The following is a 27,760-nucleotide window of genomic DNA, read 5'->3' on the forward strand; positions in this document are numbered from 1 at the left end:
ACCTGGGTTCCAGGCAGACTCCAGGCCCAGTCAGTTAGGAAGCAACAAAACTTATATTATTTCCTATATAAGGTCTTTTCTTGTAGATGCAATTCTTGTTTTGTTTTGTGGGTTTTTTTAAAGGATGCAGCCAGCTGTCACTCCGCCATGTGGCATCCTTATTGTGGTGCAAAACTTTAAAGCAATCACAGCTCAGAGTGAAAGGAAACAAGAACGGGAAGGAAAAGCGGAGGAGTGTTCCTACATTCAAGAACTTGAGGGAGTGGTGACAGGGGAGCAGCCTTCTTTAAGGGAGTCTCTCTCATCATTTTATGTCACGTAATGCAGAAAAAGTTGTGACAGTTCACTGGAACCATGCTAGACTCATTGCTTTAGCAGCTTGTAGCCAATTCTGAAAACACTATAGGCAGCACTAATCTACTTCTTTCTGTTTCCAAGCGATGCTTTGAATAAACTGGCCTGAAGCCCAAACATGTAAATTAGGTACCCAGATTAATTCCTGTCACCAGAAAAGATCCTTGTCCTGTATTTAAAACAAGAACACCATGGCATGGCTTTTTCTATTGACAGGACAATTACTCTGAAGCGACAGCTCTTAACATAAAGCTGGAAGCTGAAAGTATTTAATAGGGTAAATCAAGAGAGATATATCGACCTGCATACAAGATGGTATGCATTGCTCACATCCAAGTTTTCAGTATTTTGCTACTTTCCTAGTAAACACCCCAAACAAAAGGAAGCCTGAGACAGCATATTACGTTCACACTGTTCAGCTGCCCTAGCAAGGCCATCCATTTGTTTGGTGCTTGTGCAGTGCCTACATAACAGGCATGAGTAGGGCAGGGAGGGAGGTTCCTTGACAGATCCTCTGAAGAGCTGAACAAGGCACAATGGGTGAATGGACGCAGCACAAAACTTTCCCAAAGCAACCTGAGCCACTTCAGGTACCGGAAGTGGTGTTTTACCTGGGTTAATTAGCCTTTCTGAGAAGCCTTTCCATCCATTCCAAGCTCTTTAAAGGATCAGGGCCTAAGTCTTTGGGCATTTATATAAAGTAATCCAGGATGTTGGAGCAGACTCAATTAATCAAGCCTGCAGAGCATGCGAGCTGATGTGCCCGGTGCTGCATCGCACACATTTGTACAAATGGTGAAATGCACATCAGCGCACAGAAAATGGTGGCGGTGCAAAACACACCTTTGATGTGTTTTAGTTCAAAAGTGTGCGGCCGCCATTTCTGTGTGCTGGTGTGCATTTCGCCATATATACAAATGTACCCGACACAGTGCCGGGAGCTTTTAGAAGTGGCTGGTGCTGCAGTGCATACATGTGTACAAATATCTTATGCATGCAAGTTACAGTACCATTTACTACATGGCAGTCGAGACCTGGAACAAACAATTTTGCTTCTCCACAGAGAAGCTGTGTCTTCCATAAGGGTCACAAATGTGTTAAGAAAGAGAAGTGCCACATGATAAAATCTAAAGCTGGCATTTTCCAAAAAGTTGCGACTTAGGAGCATAACTCCTAAGGGTGGCGTATTCAAAAGTCCTGGAGTCTTCCAAATGCTAGAACCCCTTTTCATACACAGTAATGGCACTATAGTATCCGGACTCATTTTAGCCAATCAAACAGCTACTAGGCTTCTGTTGATTACATTTTTATCACTTTCATGTGATTACATCCATCAATGGAAGTGTCAAAACCAGCTCTATTATTTTATTTTTTAAAAGATATACTTTCATATTTTAAAAATAGCTGCAATGTGGAACAAAGATCAGTCTCTCAGACAACCAGAATGCCTGTATTAAATCTACGGTAACGCAGCAAACTACTGGCCTTCTTTACAGCATAGATTAATCTGTTTAAAATTTGCTTTACTTTACAATGATTTTGATGTTTGCGATTCTCTGAACATCACGCTAAGACAGCTTTTCAAATTATCACTCTTCCCTGGAAGAAGGCTGAAAGGAATGATCTGGCACTCTCAGCGCAGGTCTGTTGAGTATACCCAATTTAGTTAACTTTCCAGTATTACAGTTGATTATTTGGAATAAATGCACTGGTTTAAATAGTTCACTGGGATTTTGAATTTTCCCTTGTGGGGGTTTGAATAGGAATGAAGTAGGTTCTGAAGGGAATTTTTCTTCTCTAGTGTCCTCTTACTTCAAGCAGAAAGCAACTATTACACAGCACTGCTACCATGCATTCCCATACAGGCTTCCATCAAAGGCACTCACAGCACTTTATAGCTATTAATCAAGCAAGCCTCAACACTCCTGAGAAATGATCATCATTAGGATTATTGTACAGACGGATAAAGTGAGGCACAAGGAGGTAAATCTTGCTGTCTGAGGGATTATTTCACTAAATAATTTATAGCAAACAACCCTATTCATCGATTTGATTGTTGCTTTTGTTTATTGCGATTTCTAAAACAAACAAAAGAGGCCTCAGTGAAGCTCTAGAAGCCTTGATATTGTAGCACTTACAACAGACAGGCACCCTAATAATCCCAACCCAAACTGGCATGCACATTCCCCTAATCCTCCTCTGCTTCCACTTTCCCCCAAAATCCGTCACTGTCGTCTATCAGAATTTTCCAGCCACTTTCTCCCTGAAGCAGTATTAATAAGCCTCCATCAGCTCACTGCTTTTATCCATGCACAAACTTCTACCAGACACTAAGCTATGGCTTGTTGATAGAGGAAGTTATGCAGAAGGTAGGGTAGGCTTGCACCTTATACACTAACTAGATCAAAGATGCACCAGCTTTTGTAAGCATCAGGGGTTACTAGTATGTGGAATAGTGTGAATTTATACTCATACTGCCCTGAGTATGAAAGTATTTTGCAATACCAAGTACACAACCCTTCTGAGTTTCCCCCCCCCGCCCGCCCACACAGAAAAACACATAAACCAGCAGCACTTAGCACTGACATCAATTTTCCTCTGAATATTAATGAATAAAAAATGCCCAAATTTATCTTTTTGACTACATCAAAAAATGAACAAACAATGAAAAATATTAAAAATCAAAGCAGATCCTCAAGGAATCCATTTCTAAACACTTGGAGGAGGAGAAGAAGGTGATTAGGAGCAGACAGCTTGGATTCACCAAGGGCAAGTCATGCCTGACCATCCTGATTGCCTTCTATGATGAGACGGCTGGCTCTGTGGATATGAGACCAGTGGATGTGGTATATCTTGATTTTAGCAAGGCTTTTGATACAATCTCCCACAACATTCTCCCAGGCAAGCTAAGGAAGTATTGGCTGGATGAATGGACTATAAGGTGGATAGAAAACTGGCTGAAGCATTGGGCTCAGGGAGTAATGTTCTACGTGATGTATAGATATATTGAGAACATTTTTATGTCTTGTTTGCCATTTTATGGTGCATTCAAACAGGGTGCATCTGTAGCACCCTTTCCATTTTTGTCACATATAATATGTAAATTGTAGCATAAATGTAATGCATAGAGGAGGCCAAAGGGAGGTTCTTCTTCAAACTAATGACAAACTAACCTTCATTTAACAGAACAGGAATTAAAAAAAATCCCATAAAATGGCTGAGGCATCCCAAATCAAGTACTCAATTTGAGGATTTTGGAGGAAGATGACAGGACTCTTGCCTATAGTATACGAATGCAGGAAACTTTTAATAATTAATACAACTTGCAACCCTAAGTAAGAGAAATTATTCTTCATTAAGAGCTTTGCCAGTCCAAACTTGTTAACTTAATACAAAAAATTAGAAGCTGGACACAGTCTTTTCTCAGAGACAAGTGGTAATGCTTTTTGATGGGCTATAAATGTAATGCAAGCTACAGAGCAGAGTCAGCACTTTCCACTAACAGTTATAAATGGTCTTTTAAGAAAAAAAAAAAAAGTCTTTCTTATTTAACACCTTTTCCTATTACCTCTCAGACTGGGTTTCAACTAAAAACCAGCCCTGCTGGTTCTGTACAAACAGCCATACTCTCCTCACAACTGCCCAATCTTAAACACATATTTTTCTTTTGTCATTTTTTCCTCCCTGTGTGCAGACATTTTACCCCTTACGAGCTTCATTGCTCCACAAGCAAAACTGTGCACTCCTGAAGCAGAAATATGTGTTAAAGGGAGAACTACAACAGGAGTCCGGGAAGCAGATAATGGCTGAGGGCATGAGACCTTACTAATAAATGGCAGTTGCTCCTACATGTAGTTGATGTAATGATACACAGTTTGTTTTGTAGGTCTGTATGTAAGGGACATAACACAGTTTTTGATTCCTAGTACTACTGGGAGGAAAAATACATTGAAAGTTCACTGGACTCCTAGTAGAAGCCATATAAGTGACTTAGATAGGTGGATTCTAGCTACATTACAGGTTATCTACAGCTGGATTTCTTCAATACACTGTGCTAACTGACTCTACAGTCGACTGAAAGAAGACTGAAAGATGGAAACACAGCAAGCATTTAGGAAGAAGTCTATGATAGTTAAGGGTAACTCCCAGAAGATGCAGGGAACATCCTGAAGGATTAGATCCAATGTCAGGCTAGGACATCACTTAGCTCCATCTCCATCTAACAGCAGTCTCAGGCTGGTTTAGAGACTATTATACTATGATTAATGGGATCTATTTCTTGTAGCTGTCACTGTCCAATACAACCACCTCTCTGAAAACAGAAGGTCTCCATAAAGAAGCTGAATTTAAACACAAGGCCATATTTGGTCATCCTGTGCAATTAGTTATCAGTCATTGATAACTCATCTTTCCTGTGCTGGATAGTAAGGAGGTCCCTCCGTAATTTCCTTCCATCTCCTTTCTTGAAGATTGTCATGATCATGGTGGCCTTTAGGTCATCTGAGATTTCCTCATCATTTCATATCCTTAAAATGATGGCATCTACTTGAAGAATTTGTCAGGAATTCCATCGGCTCCAGACGCCTTGTCATTCTTCATCTGCTTGATTGCTTTCCTCACCTTGTCAAACGTTGGAAGGACTCTGAGATTGTCTCTGACCGGGTGTTGCAGGATGGAACTGAGAACACTCTTGTCAACAACAGCGTCTGGACTGAGAAGGTCTTCAAAACACTCCTTCCAGCAGGCTGTTGGCAGTTGATTGCTGCCCTTTCTTTGATCAGGTCTCCTCTACCCTTAAGTCTCAAGATGGTTGATCCCCGAGTGATCAGACCGTAGATGGCTTTGGCAGCACTAAAAAAACATGCATACTGTGGATGTCAGCAAGATGTTGAATCTCCTTCACCTTGTCTTCCAACCATCTGTTCTTCATATTGCGAGTCCTCCTTTGGACCTCTGCCTTGGCTTATTGGCGATTCAGTTTCTTTTCTTTGGAGTTAGTGTTGCTCTGACAAACACAAAAGGACTTGCACTTGCAGTCGATCAACTCTTGGATGCCCTGGTCAATCTCAACAAACCAGTCTCGGTGCTTCCTGGTAGTGAATCCAGGTGTCACTTTGCAGGTGCTGATGACGGTGGACTTCAAGGCACCCTTCAAGTTCTTGGGAGACCTCTCCTGAAATGTCTCCTTCCACTTGCTGAAAAGCTCCTCCTGGAATCTCATTGTGGGTTTAAGGCATCAAGAGGCACAAATGACATTATTTTCCTGCTCACCAGCTGCAGGAAAAATGCTGGGAACGACATACACCTCTCTAAATGGCATTCTTTCACCTCACAAAAGCCTTTGACTCTGTCAACTGAGAAGCACTGTAGAGGATCCTTCCAAGGTACAGATGTCCACCAAAATACATCACCATTCTTCACCTGTTCCGTGACAGAATGTGACTGGTGGTTCTCAGTAGCAGATCTATCAGAGATCCCTTTGAGGTTAAGATGGGAGTTATGCAATGCTGCATCATTGCTCCAACACTTTTCTTAATATTTCTTACTGTGATGCTACATCTGACCCCCAACAAGTTTCCAATCAGAGTGAAGCTAAACTACTGAATATAGTGATGTTTAATTTCGGCTGACTCTGAGCCAAAATCAAGAGCACCCCGACCTCAATCATTAAGCTCAGCACACTGATGATGCTATAGTTTGTGTCCACTCAGAACCAGACCTTTAGGCATCATCGACATCTTTATTGAGGCATACAAGAAAATGGGACCGATGCTTAACATTCAGAAAACTAAGGTCTTCCATCAACAAGATCTTAACGAGCAGTCCCCAGCTCTGGTAATTCAGATTTATTGTGAGACTCTGGAGAACATCAAGTATTTCCCGTACCTAGGAAGCCATCTTCTGCAGAAGGCTGACATAGACAAAGAAATGCAACATCACATCAAATGTGCAAGTGCAGCCTTTGGATGCCTGAGGAAATGTGTACTCAAAGATCACAACATCGGATTTGAAACAAAGCTCGCAGTTTATCAAGCAGTCATGATCCCTACCTTACTGTACGGAGCTGAGACATAGACAATATATAGGAGATATCTCAAGTTGCTGGAGAAGTACCACCAATGCTGTTTGTAGAAGTTCTGTCAAATCCAGTGAGTAGACAGATGCACCGACATTAGCGTCCTCTCCCAAGCAACAACCACAAGCATCGAGGCAATGATCATCCAAAATCAACTTTGCTGGGCCAGCCACATCACCTGGATGTCTGACTCCAGATTACCAAAGCAAGTTTTATTCTCCCAGTTCAGTCAAGGTATATGCTCAGGATGAGGGCAGAGAAAGTGCTTCAAGGATGTCCTCAAGGCCAACTTGAAAAAAAATGCAACACTGACATCATCTCATAGGAAACTATTGCCCAGGACCACCCCAAATGGAGGAAGAGTTTGCTACGAGGATCTCATTACTCTGAAACCTCACAACGACAACAGGTTGTCATTCTAACAGGAGATGGAAAAGGGGGAGCAACAGAAACAGCATGTCACAGATCAAATCAAGAATCCAGAGCCACCCAACCCATACAGAAACACATGCTTGAATTGTAAGAGTCTGTTGATACTGGATTGGCCTCGTCAGCCATCTTCAGACCCACAGATAAGGTAATCATGGAAGACAGCCATCCCTGACTGTGAGGGATTGCTGCTGATGATGAATGATAACTGGATCAAGACAAAAAGCTATCTGACACAACCAGCCACCAGACACACTTTGTGTATTATACCATATAGATGCACTGATACAAACAGAATATCTTGAACATTAAAATACTCCGACCCTAAGATTCTGCATAGAGAAGATGCTTCTAAGTTCCTATATAAAAAAAAATAAGTGATAAAAAGCTTAGGCAGGACTGGAGTCCGAAGATACAGACTTTGTCCCCTGCCTCACGCTCCCTATCAACAAATGTGGTTTTGTTTTTCCTTTAGTGGATTTGTTAGGTGCTGTTATAAACAGGTCATAATACCTTTTCTATGCCTCTCTTGCTCCATCTATAAAATGAAAAACTATGCACCTACAGCCCATCAGAGGGCTATTAGAAGGCTTTATTCATTACAATACATAGAGCATTTTGTTTACTTTATACAGAAGGTAACTTGGGAGTATAAACTATTATAAAATATTACATGAACTAATTAAATTCCAGAGTCAGTTCCTTATAAAAATTAATCTTTCAGGGGGAAAAAAATTATAAATTAACTGACTTTATATTTTAAGATTTCCCTGCAAAATCTCAGTTTATAACTAGAAATATTGCTGACCAGCAAAACTACATTTTAAATATTTATATAAAAATTAGAAAAAGATTTACAGAACATGAAGTCTGCATAAAGCACTTACAGGAAATAAGAGAAAGGAAAAATCCCAGAGTGACTATGTACATACTTCAGTAAAGGAAACAATTATCTAAAAATTGAATGTAATGTGGTATATGCATTTCTGTAATTTTTTTTAAAAATGCCATATCCACTGGGCAAAACACAGACCGGACCTAGCAGTCAGAGAGGAGGAGAAGATGGGATCTAATTTGACAGAGTATATTAGAATTTCTCTCAGGCACGACTAAATAAACCTTCATTATGTGGGCAATAAATTAAAGCAGCAAAGCTTTAGACTATTCATTCTGGACACTAAGATGCCTGTATAGGCTTAGTTCATAATCCTCTCTCAAAAGCAGGCAAGGCAGACATTTTAGAGGCAGTTGCTAGAATCTCAGTGATGGACAACAAAAGTTTTCTCCAACAACCCATCAGTTAGTGGAGGGACTTAAAAATGTTAAAGATTTTTTTCTCTGATTTAATGCAAGGATGTATGTTCTTATCAACAAATGCCAATCTTTTATCTTCTTTATTCTGTGCAGGTAAGCTTAACTAGTTTCTGAGCCTATATAGTACTTCCATGTTGTTTCAAGGGCACTGCCAATGTCCTGCCACTATCTCTCCTCGCTTTACTTGTGGCAGGTTATAGACAGCTCTTGGCATTTCAGATATTGTTCCTTGTAGTTGTGGGTGATGGTCTGAGGTGGAGGTTTTGAAGATTCCTAAGAGGAAAGTGACAGCAGGGAACTGCATTTGCTGGCCCTGGAGGCACCTTCTAAGCACGACAAACACTTCCTCCCCACCTCAAATAAAGATTGAGCAAGAAAAGATGGGATAAGCCACAGTGGATGTGATACGTCTTAGCTTTAGCAAGGCTTTTGGTACCGTCTCCCACAGCATTCTGGCAAGCAAGCTGAGGAAGTATGGGTTGGATGAATGGACTGTAAGGTGCACAGAAAACTGGCAGAAGTGTCATGCTCAACAGCTAGTAATCAATAGCTTAATTTCTAGCTGGCAGCCACTATTGAGTGGAGCGCCCCAGGGGTTGTTCCTGAGGCTGGTTTTGTTCAATATCTGCATTAATGATCTGGAAGATGGGATGGAGCGCACCCTCAGCAAGTTCACAGATGACAGTAAGTTGGAGGTGTAGTAAATACACTGGAGGGTAGGGGTAGGATTTAGAGTGACTTAGACAAATTGGAGGATTGAGCCAAAAGACATCTCATGACATTCAACAAGTACAAGTGAAAAGTCCTGCACTTAGGACAGAAGAATCCCATGCACAAGTACAGGCTGGGGGCTGACTGGCTAAGCAACAGCTCTGCAGAAAAGGACCTGGGGGCTACAGGGAACAGTTAGATGGATATGAGTCGGCAACGTGCCCTTGTTGCTAAGAAGGCTTACAGCATACTGGGCTGCATTAGTAGGAGCAGTGCCAATAGATCGAGAGAAGTAATTAATCCACTCTATTCTGCACTGGTGAGGTCACATCTGGAGTACTGTGTCCAGTTTTGGGCACCTCACTACACAAAGGATGTGGACAAATTGGAGACAGTTCAGTGGAGAACAACAAAAATGGTTTGGGGGCTGGGGCACATGACTTCTGAGGAGAGACTGAGGGAACTGGTTTTATTTAGTCTTCAAAAAAGAAGATTGAGAGGGGATTTGATATTAGCCTTCAACTACCTGAAGCGGGGTTCCCAAGAGGATAAAGCTAAACTGTTCTCAATGGTGGCAAATGACAGAACAAGGAGCAATGGTCTGAAGTTGCAGCAAGGGAGGTTTAAATTAGATATTAGGAAAAACTTTCTCACTAGTAGATTTCATAGATTTCATAGACATTAGGGCTGGAAGAGACCTTGGAAATCATTGAGTCCAGCCCCCTGCCCCAGGGGCAGGAAGTCAGCTGGGGTCAGATAAACATCCACATTTCTCTTGAAGGTGTTCAAAGTAGGTGCTTGAACTACCTCCGGCAGCAGTCTATTCCACTAGGAGGGTGGTGAAGTGCTGGAACAAGTTACCTAGAGAGGTGGTGGAAACTCCATCATTCAAGGTTTTTAAAGCCTGGCTTGGCAAAACCCTGGCTGGGATGATCTAGCTGTGGATGGTCCTTCTTTGAGCAGGGGGTTGGACTAGCTGACGTCCTGGGGTCCCTTCCAATGTTAATTTTCTATGATTCTATGATTTGAAGTATTTTATAATTAGGCTTTCCAAAGTCCACTAAGGTTCTTTGAACTTCTGGGGGGCTTGAATTCAGACCTGTGATAGCAGACGGATTTTATTTTTTTTAGCTGAACTGTTTCACTATATTTATATAATGTAGGCTTTTCATATAACGGTATGAAAACATAAGAACACAGTATTGAATAAGGTGAGGCATATTCAGATATGAGGTGGCAGAGTCATACAAGTGTGCACATATAAGTGGATATGGTTCAGCTAAAAGGAGTTAACACCATGCAATGAGTAAGTGAAAGAGCAGTTTAAATGAAAGCCTGGAATGGGAGAAGAGGAGGCATTAAGTGAAGTGTGTCAGCTTGAGGAATTAGGCCCTGAATCAGCAAGGCATTTTAATACTGAAGTAAAAAATGGAATTTTGTATGTGCATAAAATTATTCCTGCTTAAATGGCATCTTATTTAGAAAAGCAGCAGGCAGATTCAAGGTTTGGAAGACATCTGGGAGGAAGCATAACTTGAGGCAGAAGGCAAGAAGTAATATCTATTTGCAAATTTTCAAATACAGTGCAACATCTTCAGGATGAACCCCCATAGCACCAGGGGAAAGGTTCATTAAGTGTATGTTCACTGTAATCAATTTGCATCATAATGAAAAAAATGGTTCCTGCTTTTGGGTTGTTAAAAGCAAAGCTCTGTTATAATGATGTTGTACTATATATTGAACAGGAATCAGAGAGGCCTCTGAGGAGTGAAGAGCTCCCAGGTGAAGACAAGCAGGGCAAAGACCAGAGGGGAAAAGATGGGTTTTCAAGAAGAGAGAGAAGCCAATGTTAGATGCAAATGGTAAAAAAGGAAAAAAAAAAAAACACATAACCCATAAACCTTTCAGAAAGCAGTTCATTTCAAACTCTTAGGTACAGGTGTTTTTCCAAGAAAACCCCAGTTCAAATGTGTTTTCCCTTTAAATATATAGCTGAAAAACAAGCCATATATAATTATTCTTATTGATGCTTGCCAATTTTCCATCATTTCCAAGAGTTATAGATTGCCCCTTGTAAATTGAAGATCTCTTGCCCAACCTCAAAATGGGAAAAAAAAAATCATTTAAGTAATTGAAAAGCATTTGCTAACAGAAGGGAATTTCTCATTGCGTGTTACCAGAGATAGTCGTATTGAAGCAATTTGAATTCAATAACATTTTATCCAGCAGTGAACATTGTGTGCACCAGAGTCTGCAGGGTCAAACTATACAATTGTCTTAATCTTGCAAAAATGCAGAACTACTCTTTCTGGAAAAATAAAAATGTTAAACCTCAATTTTGAACAGTTTTTGATGGCTAAACAGAAAGTTAGCCTACTAGTCCCTGTCTGCCACTGGGAACAAAAATAGAACAGCATTATTTTTATAATCCCTGTCTCTAACATGTATATTTTTTGCATGTCAAACTTTAATAACTAATGCTGTTTAAATTCCACACTGAGTGCAGTGAGAAGTCAAGGCACAAAGCAGTATGGAAACAGAGGGTGTTTACATAGCTTGATTATTTCCATTTGAAGAAAGCGTGACTAAGAACTAAGCAAAAGCATAGGAAGAATGCAGACTGGCTCATCATATAAAGTAAGCGCGCTGTTATCAAGCCCTAGAAAAAATCAGTGGAAATGTAAGGGTGTTTCAGACCTAAGCCAAAATCCACTGAGGGCTACACAGTCACTCATGTTGAGTAGCGCTTTCCTCCCTGAAGGTCTTTACCAAGTACAACAAGCTGCCCAGGGAACAACGTGGTACTAAACTGAAGCAAAATTCTCAAAATGACTGGCAGAGCCTTTGAAAACCAAGCAAAAAAGGTGGGTGTGTGCTGGAAGTGGAGCTGTTCTGTAGTAATATATGAATATTGTATGTTGACCCAGTTTTTGTGGTGGTTATAGTATGAGTATAATTGTAAGGGAAAAAAAAGGTAGAAGGAAACAGAATGACTCTGGTGAAACCACTTGTCCACACACATTTAATTGTTGTTGCTGAACTACTAGTTCTACCTCCTTCCCAGTCAACGTACAAAACTATTTTTGTCCCGAAGGGCCAAAACAGAAAAGCCCTTGACTTCCCTGGACTACAGGACTACCGGAGTGTAAAAAGGAATACAATGGCAAGAGGAAGGGGAGTTGAGAGGCAAGCACTGGAGCGTCTGAAGAAATGAGGTTTAACGAAGGCTGTTTGGTTACTATGTTCACCACATGTCACAAAACCCTGTAGGGAGCACTGCAGCGTGCAGCCAGACCTGCTGGGTAAGCAGAGTTGTTAACACAGGGTGCCATAGTCTTGGCCTTGTATGAGAATGGAAGAAGAATGTGAATTCCCCCCAGCTCCCAAAACAGATAAAAGCACTCAGAGAGACTATACAGAGAAGACAGGTGCAGCTAGACCAGCAAGGGTGTTGGGATATGCCTTCTGTTAAAATGACCAGGAAAGGAGGAGGAGGGAAATCACTTAACCCCCCCCTTTTTTTTTGACAACGTAATTTTAAGGACTAGAAAATCCTGTTCGTATAAACTACCAATGAAAACAAAATCCATGGAAAGTTCTTCTCTTATACCCAGCCTCTCCAATTATGTCTCAATTATTTCTTATTGGCAACACATCAGTGCTAATAAGCCACCATAAGTGTATAAAATATAATAAGGCTGTTTACATTAAACAGCAGATGACAAGTAAAAAATAATATATTCAAAGTCAAATCTTTAAGCATCTTTGTTCAGACATACAGGAAAAAAGGACCTAACAGTGATGAGGGGCATTTTGACCTTGCCAACAGAAACATAAGATATAATTTCCTAGCTATGGGGGTAATTAAATGCTGGAACAAGTCACTAAGGCATGCAATGGATTCATTATCCCTTGCAGTCCTCATATGAAGATCAGGTATCTTTGTAAAAGATAAGCTTTAATCCAGCTTCCGGAAAATAACTCTCCAGCATGTATGTTTGGCACAGCAGGCAGGGGAAAGGAACAAGCTGGATGGTCATGGTGGTCCCTCTTGGCCTTGGAAACTGTGAAGCTATGAGTTTCCCTATTCATCTCTTTCATTCATAGGCCTCAGGGAGAACAGGAGTGCCTACATAGCTGTCAACACGCTCCTAACACTTACAGATCTCCATTAAGACCACGATTATAATCAGAGTTCATGCTTCAAGGGTTCAGCTGTTGCCTACAGGGATCAGGGAAGAATTTTTTTCCTGATGCTCAACCTGTTAGATGATACATTCTGGGCCTGGGATTTTATTTTTATTTGCCTTTTTTTTCTCTTGCCTCTTCAGCGAAATCAAGAATTGCCCACAACAGAATACAGGACATTGGATAGTGAACAAATGCTCTGACATGATACAGGGATTTTTTTTTCTTACATCCTGACTGGTGGATCTGGTACAAACTGATCACTAAATCTGTGGCTAGAAACAAATTCCACCTGCCCCTCTTCACCTCGTCTAGGGCTAAGGAAAGACATTACACAGAAACTGGGTTAAACCTGTAACACAACATAAATTCAGTGCACATAAACCAGTTTCAAAATGGCTGAAACTGGTTTAAGATAAACCTGGTTACATGTAGTATCAGTCTTAACTGATTTGGGTCAAACCAGTTTCTGCAAAGTCTGTCCCAGACCCCTTCCTGGTTTAAGTTAAGCCAGTCCCCCAGCATCTCAAATTATTTGCAGCCCTGGGCTGGGCTGGGCTGTCTGCTCCAGAGAACAGGGCTGGCCCCATCCCTCTGCTCCCTAGTGAGACCTCCAGCAGAGACTGCAGGCACAGCAGGATCTGCCTGGCTTCCCCTGCCCCCACCCCTCCCTTGCCACTGGCTGCTCAAGCAGAGAACTCCCCTTCGCTCCCTCCCACCTCCCACAGTACAGACCCCAGCCCCACAGACCCTAGACATGTGGTGTGCTAGCTAATGCTGAGATGTTTCTGTGTGTGTGTGCATCTCGAATTCCACGAGACAGGACAAAGGCAGACAGGACAAAAGCAGACAGAACATTGTGCGCTAAGGGCATTTTGGTGTTAATCAACAGGTCAGCTGGTAATGTCCCTCTGTTCTTTCCTTGGAAAAAGCTGTTTAAGAAGAGCTTGAGCTAATGACAGAGGCTTTTGTTTTCTTGATATGCTGCTAAATGCTGTGTTATCAGCTCCCTGCTGGCTCCCTTGCCTGTCAGGTTTGCAGACAGTATGAAGAAGCAGGGAGAGGGAGATTGAAAAGCTCAGTATCATCATGCACTGCACACCCTCCTCCCCCTTTGCCTCAAAGTGCTAGCCGGGGGCTGGAGTCTAGCAACACTCCCGCCCCTTGAGCAGCAAGCGGGGAAAAGCCTGGGACTGTGCAGGCAGGGTGGGGCTCTAAACCCCACCCTAATCAGAGGTCCTGCCAGGGCCTGGCCATGGTCCCCCTCAGCTCAGCACTATAAAAGGGAAGGGAGAGCTGCTCTAGCACCCCCGGCTTCTAGCCTGAGCCACTGCAGGCATGTCCCTGCATTTCTTCAGTCCAGAGGGGATGTCTATGCAGTTGCAAACTGATTTAATCTAGCGAGGTTAGATTAACCTGCAAAGATTGAATCAATTCAGGCTCAGGCTTTTTGAATATCTGTCCCTACCCTAGGAGTCTGTGGTCTGTCCACCCCAGGGGCAACAGCAACAGTCTGGGGCCAGTGCAGCCATGCTCCAGACTCCCAGGAGCTGCCACTAAGTGCCCTGACCCCCTCAAGGCACTTGAGGCCGCTTGCCCCCACTCAAATTATGTTACTAAATTAGAAGGGCAGCCTGGGTCTTGGTTCATTCACTGAAGTGATCTTGGGCATAAAGTTTACTTTCCTGCTTTTGGGCAAGTCACAAAAGAACTTAGATATCTCAATTTACTGAAGTCCAATTCAGCAACTTAAAGAAACTCTAAAGCATCCAAGACCTATTAGGCACCTAATGTTTAGCTACTACACATGGACAAGGCATTTAGCCACCTATATGTTGCCTAGGAGTACTTGGAATTCACAAACAAGGCTTTCCTGTGCTAGGGTAGGCATGGTCTGAGCACAGCTCCCTTGGACCACTTTCATTTAACTATACTGTTAGGAACTGAGACATGGTGGTTGGGGAAGGACACCTGTAAACAGGCAAAGTCCAAGAGCCAGGTTCCCAGGGAAGCAGGATTTGAAGCCAAGTCAGGGAGTCCCAGAAGCCAGTGATGTGGTCACAGTAAGCCAGGAGTCCAAACCTGAATCATGAGCCAGAGGCAGAGATGAAGGCAGGGTGTGCCAAAGTTCAGAGCTGGAGTCAGAGTATAGCAGGAGTCAGAACCAGAATCAGGAACCAAAGCCAAGTCAGGATAATCCAAGAGTCAGGGCCAGATATCAGAAGCAAGTACCTAAGTCTTTGCCCAGACAGAATACTGCCAGGTGGGTCTAGCCTTTAACGGCAGGTCCTGTTCCCTACGGCCTCAAGGGACTGGCCACCCTGACTGCCCCACTAGGACCAGCTGAGCCCAAGGCACTGATACCTGGGTGAAGCTCACTGTAGGTTGTGCCAGTTTCCCTGCAGCCTCGGAGAATAAACTGCCCTGATCCTCTAAGCGGGACCAGTTGGGTCCAGAGCACTGATCTGGCCACAGTGCATATGCAGACAAAGTAGGAGATACAGCTACCTTTTACATCCTTAGTCTATCATTAATGTTTACAGCAATTGAACAAAAAGGGTGTCCTGGGTTTTAGGCCCTCTGCAGCCCAAATCCATACTTCCCACTACCCAGAAGAGTGCCCTAATCACTAGGATATAGTGTGGAAGTTGGGCAGTGATAGCACTGCCACTCCAGATATATTAAAAAAAAGAGTAACCGCATCATCTGTACATGAGGAACTACTTGCAAACCTAAATCTTGGCAGTGTTTTGGGGCTGTAAACTCCAGTTTCATATAGGTACCTAATTCAGGGTTGAAGGCAGGCACCTAAATGCAACCTAAATCCAGGAGACAGGGTTTCAGATACATCTGTTTCTTCAACTTTTTCTGTCAACTGGTTCAGGCATCCTGCTGCTAAGTGCTATAAATCCCAGTCCTCCTTGGCATGAATCCCTGATGCCAACTCTCTTCATTTAAAACATATGAAATTTAGGCACCTAAGCTGACTTTGCAAATTCCATTTCTGGAGCCAGGGAGTTAACTTTTAGGACAAGCAACATTTAGCACTGCTACATCCAAGTCCCTTTCTGAATCTTACCCTTAAGACATTATAGCTATGTAGCCAAGGTAGTTGGGTGAAATTTAATGACTTGAGACACAATGTATGTCAGACTAGATGATCTAATGGCCCTGTTTGGACTTAAAATCATACTTATAACTTGTGAAACTCAGCTCTTTAGACCACATAGATATACACAGTCCTGGAAGAGGACAACAGATGTGACAGGCAAGAGAAACTAAAAGCCATGCTTTTTCACTAATAGAAAATTCTTTAGAAATTATTTAGAAATGATGTCCTACTGTCAGGAGCATCCTATATAATAAAGGCTTTTGATAGTTCTTTAGTGACTATTTTTTTAATGTGTAAATTATGCACATTATAAACCATTTTATGGGGTATTAAGCTGTGAGAACTGAACATATGAATGAAGTCATTCTGGGTAACTCACTTCACCTAAGAAAACTTTAAAAATACGTCATAATTGTATTAGGGCACCTTTAAAGTAAATATTTTAAAAATTGATGTATGTTTTAAGTCTAAATGATTCAAAAACAGTTTCTTCCAGTCAAATACATGCATGCCTCAATCCTTTAATACACTGTAGCCAGACATTGCAGAAAAATCATATGCATGCATTTTACACATGCACAACTAATTAATTGAAGGTTACTTTCTTCACTGCAATTCATTTAAACAGCAAAAGGATTATCTTCACATTTACTTTATTGAAATTGGTTAGATATTGTTAAAGAAAGAGAGACTGCACTCTAAAATACTACCAAATATAACTTATAAAGTACTCCCACAGGCACAGAAATGATAACGAACGATAATCTGTATCACGAATCAAGATAAAGTAGTACAGTATTAAATTAAGCTCACAATTCTCCTCTTGATCTGCAGGGTAGACTAGATATACCTTTCCAACAGGCCAGGACAACAGGACCCTATGGCTAAGATTTGATGTGCAGCCCAGAGAAGAGAATTTTGCCTATACTAGGCATTTCAACATCACAGGGACAAAAGAAACAAATGTGGGGATACAGATAAAAAAAAATCAACAACTCTTGATACATCTACAATTGTCAGTTTGGAAAACAAAATGGGTCATGTCCATCACCACATCACAGCTGAAAAACCAGATCATTTTCAGGGCCTTGTATCTTAATTATTCCTGAATATGTCAGTAATGTTGGCATCTACAAATACATACAGAAGTCACAGCACACAGAAATTAATTTTGCACAGTGCATGCTTTCCTATTATATTACTTTAGATCAAATTAAAAAGATGGAAGGCAACTTGACAAGGGAAAGAAGCATGGCAGGACAAACAAAAAACAAGTACCTGAAGTGAGGTGGGACTGCCAAGTTTTGGGGCACTGGCAGAGTCTCTGAACACTTCAGCAATAAAACAACTCAATAAAAGGTTTCATTGTTTCCCCGAAATTTCTCAGTAAAAATCCAATGTTCCTACTACCTGGAAATGCTGCCACTGCACATCACAAAGGTTTAAGTTCAAGCGCTCCCACTCCCATTCTCCTTTATGGATTGGGCTCCCTGCCTAGGTGATTTTCCCCAGTGTATGCCCTGCTTTTTTTCCCTGAGACTTGAATTCCAGCACGAGTAAATCACTTTGGAAAATGTAACTTAGAAGTCTAAGTCAATGGTGTTGTTTTTAAATATTTCTCCATGTAATGAAAAACTCTGAATTCAATGGAAAAACTAGGAGCACCCAGAGTATCTAATCATTTGAAAACCTGCACCAGGAATTTAATATAAATTAAATTAAACTCTACATGGAAACTCTTCATAGAGTTAGTCAATAAGACATACTTTTCTAAAAAATGAACAAGCCAAAAAAAACCACACGGACCATATCACATTTTCATTTTTATTTCATATTGTTTTCTATGAAATGCTATGCTGGTAGCAGCACCACATAAATATTTATCAAACTCCTCAAACTGTAATGATAAATGAAAGTATATTTCAGCTTGCCATACACAGGATCTGCAGAACTATTTTAGAAGACAGCAATGAGATGCAAGTTGTCTGAAGCAATATATTCATTTCCTTCTCCCAAAGAGTTATGACACTGGCAGGCAGGTTGTTTTATTGTAAACTGTACTTCCCAGTATGTTAAGTTTCCATTATAAGTTAGTTGAAGCTATGATTAAAGTTTTCCAAAAATGATTGCCTTCTTTTTTGGACCCTAGCAACAGTGTGTCAGAGCGTTTCAATCATTCCTGAAGTAAAATGCCAAGGTTTCAGAATTGTACAGAAAATTGCTGCACTAGACGTAGTAAATCACCCCATGCAATTTGTAATCATTTGAAGCCCATCTCTCTCTAATGGTATTTTTAAGCTTTTATCATTTCACAAAGAGAAACATTTCTTAAAACCAAAGGCCTGGCTTCTTGGTCCAAAGTTAAAGAATTAAACATATCGGGTAGCTAGAGACATTCCAAAAGCCTGCGGCAGAATTGATCTAAGTTACATGGTTTTTCGTAAACAGCATCGTTTACATTGGTAATGAACACACATTTGTCCTTTGGTGCAGGGCACAAATCTTAAACTAGGTTCTGCCATTTTTAAACCAGTCCGTGTGCACCAAGCTTCTGTTCTGTTACGGGTATAGACCTGTTTCCAATCACTTATACTGGTAAAAATGTAATGTCTGTACCTGGCCATTAAGACATGGCCAATTAACAACCCAGAAGAATTAACTCAGTCTTTTATTCTTCTGAAGTAGTTAAAAACAGAACCAAAAAGTTTAATGTATGTGAATTTTCTAGATGAGTTTAAGCACTTTGGTAAAAACTTGGGTTATGGCTAAAATTTCCAAAAACAGTTATTTTTAACCTTTAAGTAACCTTTGAAAATTGGATTTATATTCTTAAGTGACTTAGCAGCTTTGTTTCAGGGGTATACTTAGTAGCCGTGTTGGCTTGAGACAAAAAGACATACAAAAAACTAGAACTCTTGGTTCCAAAATGATACCTTTTATTAGACCAACTGGAAAATGGCAAGAAAACTGTCCTTTTCTGCAAGCTTTCGGGATCAAAGTCCCTTCATCGGGCTCTGGGAAAAGTGTAGATGGTACAAGATGGTAAAACATCCCCACAGGTAGGAAATAAACTTCATTTTTGCACAGAGGGAGCTGGAGATGGAAGTCTGTCCCTCTGGGTCCATAAGAGTGTCTTTGTGAGCTGTGCTGAGTAGCTCTTTAAAGTGTTGATCAGGTAGGAGTCCTTCCCTGGAGGTGTCAGATGGCAGACAGGGAGGTAAAAAAAAAAAAGTCCTTGTTGTTCTGCAATGAAGTTTAAAATCCAAAATCGGCTAAAATTTGGCATCTTCCATGTTTCAGGGGTGTACTTGGTAGCCGTGTTTGTCTGAAACAAAACATTTTGGATCTTAAACTTCATTGCAGAACAACAAGGAAGGGTTTTGGGGGTTTTTTTATACCTCCATGCCTGCCATCTGACACCTCCAGGGAAGGAATTCTACTTGATCAACACATCAAAGAGCTACTCAGCACAGCTCACAAAGACACTCATGGACCCAAAGGGACAGACTTCCATATTCAGCTCCCTCTGTGCAAAAATGAAGTTTATTTCCTACCTGTGGGGACTTTTTACCATCTTGTACCATCTACACTTTTCCCAGAGCCTGACGAAGGGACTTTGATCCCAAAAGCTTGCAGAAAAAGACAATTTTCTTACCGTTTCCCAGTTGGTCTAATAGAAGGTATCATTTTGGAACCAAGAGTTCTAGTTTTTTGTATATCTTAGCAACTTTGAACATTTGTGTCCCTTATCTGTGATTTGCATGAGCACTGAAAAACACACTGGCCTTTAAATAAGCTAAATTTTAGCCCATTGCTTGTGTATAGAGGAAACTTCAGTGCAACCTAAGAAGATGTGCTTAAATGCTTCCTGAGAAGGGCCATAAACTCCAAGGTTCAATTTCCTCATCTGTAAAATGGAGATGATCATTCTTTTTATTTCACAGGAATGTTACCAGGCAGGATTAATAGAATACCTATGGATAAAACTTGCTGAGATCAGTGTAGCAGAACGCAGCAAATATATCTACCATCTCTGTTTACTAAGACATAGTTTTATTTCACGTCTATCAAAACTAGACCTTTTACCTTTAGACAAAGTTGAGGCAAGTATAGGACCTTTCCCAGAGTGCCAGGCAAATAACTAGAAGCATGCACCAGACTGAAAAGCAGAGGATTAAAGACACCATTTAATTGATCCACACACATAAAGGGAAACTGCACCAGATGATTTCCACATTTACTCTCCAGTGAAAGGGAATGAAGGGTTTAGGACGGAAGGCACTTAATATACCTAGTTGTTAGTCCAAAGACCACCTATATCCTCCAGATCTTGACCAATATAAAACCCAAGTGGTACTAGGTCCACACCAAAATACCTACCAGATTTACATTCAGACTATTTATTTTATTATTTTTGGAAACTTAATCATTTCATGAAGTGCCTTGTCTCCTGAGATTTAAAGACAGACAAGAAAAACTACAGTCACTAGAGACTGGATTTAATCAAAAGCTGCTAAATTAAAGTAGCAGGTAGAGAAATAAGATTTGAAATTACAGGTCTGTGTAAAAAGACACTGATAAAGCACTGGGCAAAGGGAAAGCTACCAATACAACTAGCAATGACATTCTTTCAGATCTTGATGCCCCTTTCAAGAAAAGGGGCAAAGGGAGATTGTGAGTAACTTTGTTATCCAGCATTGCATACCCAGAATCTACAATCCCTCTCTTTCTGGGCTTTTAAACCCCACCTTTACACTTCCTTTGTAGAAGTGGTGATGCCTCAAACTGAAAGACTTCTGAACTTTAGCCAACAGCATTGGAGGAGTATGGTTTGACCATAATATGGCGTGTGCTACAAATATACACAAGCGCTTTAAGGGCATGCAGAAGACAGATTACAGGGGGTGTAACTTCTGGCGAATGAGACAACATGCCACACAGAAAGACAGTTTTTGTTGAAGATGTAGAACAATGGGTGCCTTCACAGGTAGGAACACTACACATGATGAATGTGACATTCTCCAAAGGCAAACAAAGTACTCCAAATCAGTTCATTAAAAGAATTCAAAAAAGCATAAATTGGCAAAGCAGTGAAGAAGGAAAACTAATGATTTAGGATGAAAAGTAAAACATCCACCTTTGCATAACAAAATTCAGGACACAGTCCCAGACACTCCCTTGGAAATAATTTACATTACTTCAGGTTCCAGTAAGGCCCTGCAGGTAGGTTAATTAGCTCCACCTTAAAAATGACAGAGTACAATACTTGCCTACTGAAGCAGAGACATTGTGGGAGGTTGGGCTGGTTGGACTGCCATACAACAAGCCTTGAGAGTTTGTAGGGAGGAAGGCATGTGTGAAATCTAGTTATGTTAACTATCCTTATTTGGTAGCCAGAAGCAAAACCATCTGTGGTTACTAGAAATGCATTACATTTTAAGGCATTCACTGAATTGTAGTATTCACCAAGCCTGTCCACAGAGATGACTGCCTATCACACAGGAAAGAAGCGTAAGAGAAAAAAATGGAAGAAAAAACCAATGTGCCAATTAAGCATTGGCAAAAGTTTGCATTTCAGTGGTATCACATCTACTGACAAAAAACCTGAATTTGTTGCAATATATTTAATGTTTGTAAAGGATGTTGCAGTTACCAGCCAATAATATTGATTCCTTGTATTTCACATTCCTGCTTACCTTCACAAATTTCTGGAAAGATGGTGGATAAGCTAACAGATCGAGTCACTTTAAAAGTGACAGATTAACTGTGCTAAAAATAAACAAACACTTATCACTTTGTACATTAATTCAACCTGTGATTTGAGCTCTTCATTACAGCTAGGAACCTGATTTATCATTCGACAGTTTTTAGGCTGCCACCAACCCAATAGTAAAGCTCTAATGAGCTCTTCTAATTGAAAGAACTGGCCATAGGCTGTGGAACGGGGTGGGCCACTTGGGCCATGGCCCAACCAACTTTTAGCACATTAATTTATATAACCCACAAATGCACAATTGTCATTCTGGTTAAAACTGTATAGCTATTTTTTTAACTGCAAAGCTAGCTAAATTAACGTGCTAAAAGTTGGTCGGGCCATGGCCCAGGTGGCCCACCCCATTCCACGGCCTATGGAACTGCCAAGTTCTACCCTAAGGTTACAATGGTGTAAACATCTGGAGGAATTCCCAAACTACCTGTATTTCATAGATTTCATAGACATTAGAGCTATTTATTCTGTACATATCCCTGAGGGCAATCAGGAAACTTGATCAGCTTTCTGCATTGGCCTGAAGAGGGATTGGGTTATAATAAAACTCTGTTTCTTTGATTAGTGAGGGAAAAGAGGTCCAATAGACATATCAATATGCAATGTTAACTACAGGTGCAACTGAAGGGAAAATGTCTTTTTTATAATGCTCTGTTTCAAGGTAATCTTTCAAAAAATTCTAAAGAAGTGTTGAATACAATGGAGCTTTGGCTTCTATTTTTAAATATGTTTTCAAATGAATGAAAATGATCATATTTATTTTTTTAAATAAATCCTATCCTAGAGATTGTTGTAATCATCAATTCAAGAAAGCAATTAAGCAAGGGCTTAATCTGAAGGAGATGGTAAATCCCCTGCTTAACTGTTTTGCAGAACTGGACCCAAATATCAAATCATTTAAACTATTTGGGGCATAAGCTAAAAATAATCATTTAGTTAAAGGAAAATGTCAATGTTGCACTAATCAGCTCTTCTGAAAGACTGCTCCCTCCTTAATTGTCCTCACTTCAGTGAATAAATATTAAACCCTGAAATTCCTAGAATTTCATAAACTGTAGTAATTGCCTTTAAATGGACCTGTTTAGCTAAGCCCCATGCAACTTAGTAAGAATATAGGACAACATTTTCAAATCCAGGCACCTGAAACTAAATTTCTAAATCTATTTTTAGTTGCCCAAATCAATGATACACAAGCACTCTAGTTGCCATCTACTGTAATGAAATGTGTAGGGGCTCAGCCCTTCTGAAAATGAGATTTTATTAACAGCTTTAAATATGGATTCAAGGTACAAAGTTTGAAGTAGATTGGGCACAAGTGTCTGTGTACAACTTCAGTATATAGGCTCAAAGAGAGGGAAAATGTTTTCAGTGCTTTGACTTTATACTAGAGCAATAACTTCTAGAATACTGCCTGTGTTTCATAATGTTAGGTTTAGACTTTCGCCATTTGATTAAAAACTTTGAATTTGCCAAAATATACATTTTAACCTCATGCTTTAATACCTCTTTCTGAATGAAATGTGTTAGAAAAACAAGTAGACTGTTTTCTTAAACCACAACAAACCCACAAACTCAACATATCTTAATGTAATTTTGTAAGATGTGTACTAATGTTTTCCAATTTCCTCACTTAATCTAACTGCACAGCTGTACTGTTACTGCCAACTGCTATTAGATAGTTAAACAGCCAGCTAGCTCCTAAACTGTGTTTTACTACAAAGCTTCTCCTACTCGATTTTTACAATGTTTTATAATGACCAGGGTGTTGCAGTTTAAACCGTTAAAATCCTTATATCCTTAATGCAAAGAGCACATCTCCCCTATTTTATACCAGTATTCACACATTTCCACACTGCTTAACATTACCTATTAAAACAAAGCATAGTACAGTATATGGTGTAGCGTATTGTTTCAAGTAACTTACTGCTGCTGAAAAATGACAGCAAGCCATTATTAAGACCAAGATTACAACACACAAATTCTTTCATCCTAAAACCTATTTCACACACATTTATCTTCATTGAGTTCAACCTTTTAGTCAAGGTCCAGAGTTCAGACACAGTCGGTGGAAGTGACCTGCGCAATTTACAGTCATCAACAGATAATGGTAAATCCCCTGCTTAATTGTTTTGCAGAACTGGGCCTGAATATCAAATCATTTAAACTATTTGGGCCGTTATAAACAAATAATATAATGGAGGCATTGCATAACCACTGCTGCTTTTCAATGGGAGTCATCACAGGTTAACTACAAAGTAATGCATATTATTTCACACACCTTGTGTGATGGAGGTAACCAAGAAATTAATTCATGTCATTGCCTGGAACCTTTTTTTATTTATAATTTTATCTTTCCTGTTATGAAGAGCTGAACTTGTGTTCCATTATGAACTGAAATAATTACCCCCTAGTTTTACTCTTGCAGTCATTTTTTTTTTTGAAGGTTAAAGAAAATTGAAAAAATTAAACCATCTTATTACAAACTTACCAGTTTCTTCATCTATGCTAAATCTTCCAAGGCCACTGCCATCCCTGATGGAATACTGGATCTCCCCATCCCTTCCAGAGTCTTCATCCTGTGCTACCACTTGCAAAACACTTGTTCCAATGCGGGAGTTCTCCTTTACAGATCCAATGACAGCAAAGTCAGGAAAATAAGGGGTGTAGAGATTTTCATTAACATCCACCACTTCCACCTCCACAAAAGAAACAGAAGAAAGAGACACCGGACGTCCTTTGTCTTTTGCACGCACAGTCAGGTTATAGAACTGCTGTTTCTCGTAATCAAGTTCTTTGTTCAAGCGGATGGCACCACTTGCTTTGTCTATCTCAAATCGCCCATTGTAATCATTCACCAGCGAGTAACGTACTTGACCTCCCAAGCCAAGATCTGGATCATGAGTTTCTAACCAAGCTATCACGGTGCCAACTGGCAGATCTTCAAGAACTTTAACACTGTAGCTGGATGGTATAAAAGCTGGAGAACAATCGTTTACATCATCCAAAAAAACCTTCAGTGGCACAACAGAAAATTGTTGATGGCCATTATCCGATTTGTCCCTGGCCTCTATTTTTAGCGTGTAGTTTGCTTTTGATTCTCTGTCTAAATGATCAGCTACATAAACTACTCCAGTAGAACTATTGATGGCAAATTGCTTCGTATCTGTCAATACTGAGTAAGTCACTTCCCCATTGGATCCTAGGTCTTTATCTCTGGCTTCAACTTGGATGATCTCTGTACCAAGACTAGTACTTTCTAAAATATTAACCAAGTAACTGTCCTGCAAAAAAATAGGCCTGTTGTCATTTGCATCCCCAACTGTTACAGTCAGTAGCCTCCATGTAGATTTCTGAGGATCACCTAAATCATAAATTGTAATATTAAGGAGATACAGCTCTGTTTTCTCACGGTCCATGGGCATAAGAACTTTAAGCAGTCCTGTCTCCATGTCTATGTCAAAGCAACTATCTGTGTTACCATCAGAAATTGTATAGACAACTTTCCCATTAAAGCCAGAGTCTGCATCATATGCCTTTATCCTTAGGATGCTAGCACCAACAGGCAGGTCCTCCATAACCATTACTTCAGAAGGAAAGGACTTATCAAAGTGGGGAGCCTGCCTGTTCACTGAATAAAAATCAAGGAAACCATCTTCCAAATTCAGCTTCACATTTGCTTTTGCCTTTTTGAGTAATTTTTCTGCTAGCTTCTGAGCAACCCTAGTTTCTCTACAGCTAAAGGTCTTTGAGGACACTTTGCCATGGACTACTGAAATGTTGACAAACATGGCATCAGCAAAATTCTCTCCATCAGTAGCTGTTATTTTAAGGGCAAAATTGTTGTTCTTTACACCAGAATTAATCAGAGATTTTTTAAGTTGCAGAACACCAGAGTCAGGATTTAAATAAAAAATTCCAAGCTCATTTCCAGAGATTATTTTGTACTTCACCAGTTCTAGCTCATCTATATCTATTGCAGAAACAGCAGTGATGTGACCACCAACAGGAAAGTCAGATGAAATGACTCCCTGACATGCCACTTTTTCAAACAAAGGTTTGTTATCATTGACATTTCCTATGAATATTGTGACATTAACCTCACTTTCATGACGATATGGTGACCCCCAGTCTGAGGCTCTGACAATGAACCTATAGCTCTCTGGAGAGGATTCAAAATCCAGTTCTTCAGATGTGCTAATAATACCAGTAAACTGGTTTATAGTAAATGGCAGCGAATTCAGACTGGCAATGCTGTATGTTATATATCCATTTTCTCCCCTGTCCTTGTCAAATGCTGAAACAGACAGAATGGTGGTTCCCACAGGAACACTTTCGTTGATGAAAGAGCTATATGAAGGCTGTTTGAACTCTGGAGTGTGATCATTGACATCTTCTAACCTGACAATAACTTGAGCTTTTAAATCACCACCTTTGCTTACCACTTCCAATTCATAGAGTTCCTTTTCAATGATTTTCAAGGGATGAGCAGTGGTAATAAGCCCTGTCCTGGGATTAATTTTAAAAAATTCAGCATCCAGATTAGGAGATATTCTATAGTCCATGCCCTGTGGTTCAGGTGTCAGCTTCACTATAGCAACAACCACTCCAGGAGGGGAAAACTCACTGATTGACACATCATAGACTTCTTTTTCAAACTTTACTGGGACACTTTCTCTTTTGGGACTAGCAATATGGACCATTTTAACGGCAGAAAACTTCTGAGGAGATCCTTTGTCCTTTGCTTGGAGAGTAAGGTTGTAACCATACGGGAAGCTGTCCCAATCTATAGGCTTTCTCTCTTTGATTTTGTACTCATTAATCCACTTACTCTCCTTAGCCAGAATGAACTGCTCTAATGGGTCTCCAGCTACAATAGAAACAGATTCAATCTCCCCATTAGCGCCTTCATCTAGGTCATCAATGTTAACAACTGCATATGTCGGTTCCTTGTCTGATGGAAAGGGTATGTGAGTTACCACAGTTATAGTTGGGGCATGTTCATTTATACGTTCAATGTGAACATAAAGCTTGGCAGTACTGCTTACTCCATTGTTCCCATAAAGTTTCATCCCACGGTCCACAGCCAGAATTTCAAGGTCATACCTGTTTTTCTCATCATAGTTCAATCGGCCACTTAAGGAGATAACTCCACTGGTTGGATGAACTGAAAAGAGCTCAACTTTGTTTTTGAAGTAGTAATAGAATTCACCATTGGACCCAATGTCTGCATCTGTTGCTGTCACCTGTGCAATACTAGTCCTTAAGGGAGTGCTTTCTGCTATTGTTACGGAATATGTGGTTGGGGAAAACAAAGGCCTTAGATCGTTCATATCTAAAACCTGGATATTCACTTTTGTCCATGCTTCTAAGTCCTCTCCTCTGACAGACCCTTTAACTATCAATAAATAGTTGTCTTGGATTTCTCTGTTTAAGATAGCAGAATTCCCACCTTTAGTTCTTATTCTTAGGAAACAGAAGTCAGCTATTATGACCTCCTCTGCTTTGAAAAAGCCTTCTTCATCACCAGACACTATCCTGTATTTGATGTCCCAAGAAAGATCTGCCAAGGTGATGCCCATTCTAGTTTTGCTGTTGACATAGGTCCTCGCAGCAGAGTTTTCGTACACAGTAGCATTGTAAATGGAATGCGTAAAGTGAAAGCCGAGTGGTATTGTCCCTTGGAGTCCCTGGCAAACGCTGGCCAACAGCTTGACAAGCAGTAGGGTGAGGCAAGACAGGGGGAGCCGTGTGCCTGACCAGCAGACCATATTCACCTCCATCACATCATTCTTTTATCCTAAGGAAAAAA

The 27,760-nt window shown here is 40.5% G+C and overlaps 1 protein-coding gene across 6 annotated transcripts in view; it reads right to left on the minus strand.

Annotated features, from left to right (window-relative positions):
- Window positions 1–27,760, minus strand: part of FAT3 (FAT atypical cadherin 3) — a 641,536-nt gene that overhangs the window by 479,802 nt on the left and 133,974 nt on the right. For all 6 annotated transcript variants that reach the window (XM_059721693.1, XM_059721676.1, XM_059721685.1 and 3 more), the window contains exon 2: window positions 24,440–27,748. In XM_059721693.1, the coding sequence (XP_059577676.1) occupies window positions 24,440–27,731 (3,292 nt within the window). In that variant the 5' untranslated portion in view covers window positions 27,732–27,748. The remainder of the gene's footprint in view (window positions 1–24,439; window positions 27,749–27,760) is intronic.

Source organism: Alligator mississippiensis, chromosome 1 (genome assembly GCF_030867095.1).
Source record: "Alligator mississippiensis isolate rAllMis1 chromosome 1, rAllMis1, whole genome shotgun sequence".
Taxonomy (NCBI): Eukaryota; Metazoa; Chordata; order Crocodylia; family Alligatoridae; genus Alligator; species Alligator mississippiensis.